The sequence below is a fragment of the Sinocyclocheilus anshuiensis genome, unplaced genomic scaffold, assembly GCF_001515605.1.
Source record: "Sinocyclocheilus anshuiensis isolate Anshui unplaced genomic scaffold, SAMN03320099.WGS_v1.1 scaffold1736, whole genome shotgun sequence".
NCBI classification, from domain to species: domain Eukaryota; kingdom Metazoa; phylum Chordata; class Actinopteri; order Cypriniformes; family Cyprinidae; genus Sinocyclocheilus; species Sinocyclocheilus anshuiensis.
The window spans coordinates 77111-82074 of record NW_015558656.1 but is presented as its reverse complement, the minus strand read 5'-3'; the positions used below and the strand labels follow the sequence as shown (position 1 = coordinate 82074).

The following is a 4964-nucleotide window of genomic DNA, read 5'->3' as shown; positions in this document are numbered from 1 at the left end:
ATTGCTTTATTATGATTAGGATAACAGCTATTGTTTATTTTCTAATAGTTATCGGGGCTAAAATCTTGCTCTAGAAACACCCCACATGTGGAAGTAATGTAGTAACTCTACTATGACCGACTGGCGCAGGCGCAACCAGGCATGTCCAGCTGTTTGGCACATACTGTAGTATTATGAGAATATACATATTAACTAGAGGGGCGGGGCACGAGAGGGGGACTGTCGCTGACGCAACTCAGAGGGCGTGGCCTGTATTCTGGTGTTCCTGCCATTGAGAGGATTCAGTGTGCGGTGACTCGGGTGGAGTCGGCTTTACTGTCGGGAAACGAGCTCAATCATTAAGTTAAAGTATTTTTAAAAAACACTCAATTAGCGTGTTGAAATTTATCTTACCTCTGGATGTTACTTCGCCAAATACGCGTCGTATGAGGTGTGTTTTATAGCGGTTGTGGTGAGTGGATTTGTTGGAGAGCTGCGTAAACTGGAGTTACGGGAAGCGAAGGAGATTTTCTCGGCCCTGGTTTTCATGAACGGGCCCCTTACAACTTACTAAAGTTCGCAGATATACTTCAGCTGCTCTCTATTTTCACCATTCCCCGGTACGTATGCTTGTTTTATGAAATATGCAACGTATTTAGGATTGGTATGTATTGTAATGTTGAGATTATGGGAGGTTTAATAGGATCGCTTTACTGTGTCGATTGTTCCAGCACAGCGTGTCCCAACTGGCTCTACGCGCTCACCTCACATTATTGACTCTGGCGATTTATTTTCTACCGCAACCGTGCGTTTTAGCGTCGTAATTGAAGATATAATCTTTCTAAAATTATTTTGCATATACGTTGATGTATTTCGCTCTAATAATAGTATGTTATATTATTTAAGGCTAACGTTAGCAAATATGCTAACCGACAACGCAAGATTAATATAAATCTATAAATAAAGGCGTCTCCGATTAACGCCACAGGCCATGAGATTACAGCCAGTTCGATTTTATTGTATCTATGGTGAGTGATTTGTATCTGATTTGATTGTGGTTTTCAGTCTTAATGGTGCACTTTAATACTATGAAATTGCACTTTAATTGTCTTTTTATTTAAACAATTCACACTGGGTTAGTTTATGCCTGGCTAAATTGTTTACGTTTGATCTTAAAATAGCGCCGATTATTAATCCTAATCTGTTACGTGAAACTCAATCGAGAGTTTTGCACAGTCAGCATTGCGACTCTTTGGAGTTTCTTCTGCGCCATTTGTTCTTTTATTTGCACTTGTCCAAAAAGTGTGTATCTGCTTTTGTGTATTGTGTTGTGATGCTTTCTGAGTCAGTTTGTCAGTTTTTTTTTTTAGGCATGTGGTGTTTACAAATTTGAAAGAAGTTTGTTTCATGACGGAGAAAGAAAAATAAGCATTCCATCAATCCTTTCAAAATACTATAGTATAAAAAATGTAGCTAAAATTTGTTAAAAATATCAAGCATTTACTCTAAAGCTGCAGCATATTTATAAACTATTGTTGTTTATACTATTAAGCTTACAGAAAATAAACAGCTGCACACTTAATTTTTGTTATTATTTGTTGGATTATTTGTTTTTATTTGAGCACATAATGTACAACAATTACAGTGTTTCCCCATGGAAGTTGAGTCTGTGTGTAGTGTGGCGTGTGTAAAATGGCTTCTCTTCTGTGTTTCAGGTTCGAGTTACTCTGTGAGATTCACAGGATAAGGCCTCACACAGATGGGAAGAGTGTGTATAAAGCACCTTGAAGGTGCACCCAATCATTGGACTATTAGTTTTACATAATCCACTCATCCTTAGAGACTACAGTGTGTATGATGTTAATAAAGGCTTAAAGTCACAGGGAGAGAAAAAAAAAACTTTTTTTGACTCTTGCCTCACATCCAAATATTGGTTCAAAGAACCTTTGTAAATGATCATTATCATTTTTGTGACACCAAAAGTTTGAGACGACACCATCAGAATGAGTGCAGAAGGATATCAGTACAGAGCGCTGTATGACTATAAGAAAGAGAGGGAGGAGGATATTGACCTGCATGTAGGGGACATTCTTACAGTCAATAAAGGTGCACTACTCACAGTTGGTTACACTGAGGGGATGGAGGAGAGACCAGATGAAATCGGATGGCTGCCTGGCTTTAATGAAACTACTCAGGAAAAGGGGGACTTTCCTGGTACGTACGTGGAGTTCATCGGCAAGAAAAAGATTTCTCCACCAACTCCCAAACCAAGACCCCAAAGGCCTTTACCGGTGGCCCCAGGGCCCGCAAGGCCAGACTCGGACTCTGAGCAAAGTGAGTGAGCTGTTTTTTGTTTTTTCATTCATTTTATTTTCAGCACTTTTTTAACCACATTGAGTTCTCAGGAAATGTTGCTAACTAGGTTCAATCCTGCGTTGGTTGCATAAGCACCCCAACTTGGTGCACTATGATCTGAATGAGCTTGAGAATTCAAAATATTTATGTCTCAAACCCTCTACCTGTCTACCATTTTGAGCTGCTGTTTAGATAGTTACTTAATTCCACAGAAGCTGTCTATAGTTAACCTTTAGATTAATATTTGGTCACCAGAGTTGACCTTAACCAGTGGTCACAAATCAGGTCTTCTTTTATTTAGAGTATAAAAATTGTCGTCAACCATTTTAGCTCGGTTTCGTTGGATCTCAGGGTGCATAATTTTAACAAATTTTCTTTCCTCTTAACTGGATCCATTCATGTTGATGCCAAACCCACGTGCCTCTCTCAAAATACCCACTCACCACTTTTTCCATTTTTGTGACTAGTGACCAGATTTTACACCACCATTTCATCAAGAGATTGGATTTATAGCTGCAGCACACAAATGTCCCCTGAATATTTAAGGCTGTTTTAGGTTTGCACTGGGCTATGGTTCGTAATTGCAAACATGGCAGGAAGCCCAGATCTGGATGAAGGCCTGCACACAGTAGTTTGTAATTGTCTAGCATGGCTGCATCTTTCGCACAGCCACAGTATGAGCATTTAGAGCCCTCTATGGCTCCTTTAACATATCACCCAGATCTCTTAATCTGTAGTTTTGGTCTACACTGTCCTCATGTGCCAACTGTTACATTTCTATTCTAGTGATGTGACCAGCAATGTCTAAAAAGGCTTCATCTGTATATTTATTGTACATGATACAATACAGATTCTAAGGGAGCTATCATGCTTGAACTTTTGTGGACCCAAATCCATTTGACGAGTTTCCATTTGATTTGTTTGAGTTTAGTTTGTGTGGAAATGTTTGTCAACAGTCGGTATCTTTGCTCTTCCATTTGGTGATGCTAATGGTAGAGAAAGTATTTACATTTTAAACAAATTGTGTTTAATTTAACAAACTCGAATGCGATTTTCATGTGCGTCTCGTCAGTAAAGCCGCTCCTGTGATTAGTAGTAAATCTCCAGCACGTGCTTTCGGATGGAGCGGCATTTACTACACAGCCGTAGTTCACTGACAAGCTACACAAAATCGCGTTCATAATCGGCAATGAATCGCCTGCTATTTTGAACGCGATTTTGTGTAGCTTGTCAGTGAACTACGGCTCTGTGTAGTAAATGCCGCTCCATCTGAAAGCACGTGCTGGAGATTTACTACTAATCACCAGAAGTGGCTTTACTGATGAGATGCACATGAAAATAGCATTCGATTTTTTGCCCAGCCCTAAATTTAACCCAGTTTCCCATACACAGCCAGTATTCTTTTTTTTTTCTTTTCTTGTTTGCCTCGGTTGTCATGGTGACAACTAAATTAGATGTGTTTTTCAGGTTATCAGGTTATGGAACATAGATCATAAGTGAGATATGCCACTCAGAATCATTGCTGTTGAAAAGCAGTGGCAAACTTGTTTGCTACTTCCTTGTCCTATGTGGTTTGATGCATAAAAACATGAGCACATACCTTTTTTTGATCTTTGATGAGAGCTATTTTTGTTTGACGAAACCCTCCTAACTTTTCCCGGAGGTCACGATTGCTTAAGCAGCATGACTGTGACTAAAGTGACACTATGGCCTCTTTCTGTTCTGAATGACTATTCCGATTTGTGTCCATGTTAAAGGAAGGGAGAGATATAGAGAACGGAGTTTTGCGGAATGTAAACCAGAAGCAGATCTGGATGATGGCCAGAGCTCTTGGCATTATGCTTCTCACACAGTAGAAACAGGACTCAAACCCTGATCCCCCACACCACCACTAAAACCACATAAAATTCCAGACAAATGTCCAGCTATAAAGCCTAAGCACTTTTGACTTGGCTGTGACAATTTAAAGGACTGAAACCTGAGGCTGTTTTTTTACACTGTACACTTTTAGGTAGATGATTTTAGTCTTACTAGAAAATCTCTGGTTTTTCTTCCTCATTTGAAATGACTAACTTATACTTTTTTTTTCTTGAATTTCCCTTAGTCAGTCTATTTGCATTAGTGTTGCATAAAGAATCAGTGCAGAGAGAAGTGAAATGCCAGAAAATGATTCTCAATATTGATGCTTGAGGTATTTCTCATTGTGACGAATGTTATTTCTGGTGAAACTCCAGAGCCAACTGAGCTCATTTAGAATTTTTTTCTCCTTTTTCTTTAAAACTAAAAAAAATAGCCAAATAGAAATTGTGGTTTCCACAACATAAAAATGGTACTAACAGGAAAGCATCACAAAGACTCACAGCATTATAATAGGCTAGACTGTGTTTAAATGAGTGATAGGAACCATTGCATCTTGACTCCCAGAAACTGTTGTTAAATGTTCTTTTCAGGTCCAAAAGCTGTACAAGTCAGCTTAGTCCCCAAAAACATATACAAGTCTCATAATTTACAGTGGAAAACCCGTAAATTGACATTCCCAGAATTTTTTGCGTGACAGCCCACATTTGTTAAGTTTCATTATTTTAGTGTTACCATGATGGTACGGTAAAGTTCTGGCAACCACAGCTGCC

At 39.0% G+C, this 4964-nt stretch overlaps 1 protein-coding gene across 2 annotated transcripts in view; it reads left to right on the top strand.

The window, feature by feature from the left end:
* The first annotated feature begins 272 nt into the window (after positions 1-272).
* Positions 273-4964, top strand: part of LOC107681053 (phosphatidylinositol 3-kinase regulatory subunit alpha-like) — a 35552-nt gene continuing 30860 nt past the window's right edge. For both annotated transcript variants that reach the window (XM_016477200.1, XM_016477199.1), the window contains exons 1-2: positions 273-599; positions 1695-2313. In XM_016477200.1, coding sequence (XP_016332686.1) covers positions 1983-2313 — 331 coding nt within the window. In that variant the 5' untranslated portion in view covers positions 273-599; positions 1695-1982. The remainder of the gene's footprint in view (positions 600-1694; positions 2314-4964) is intronic.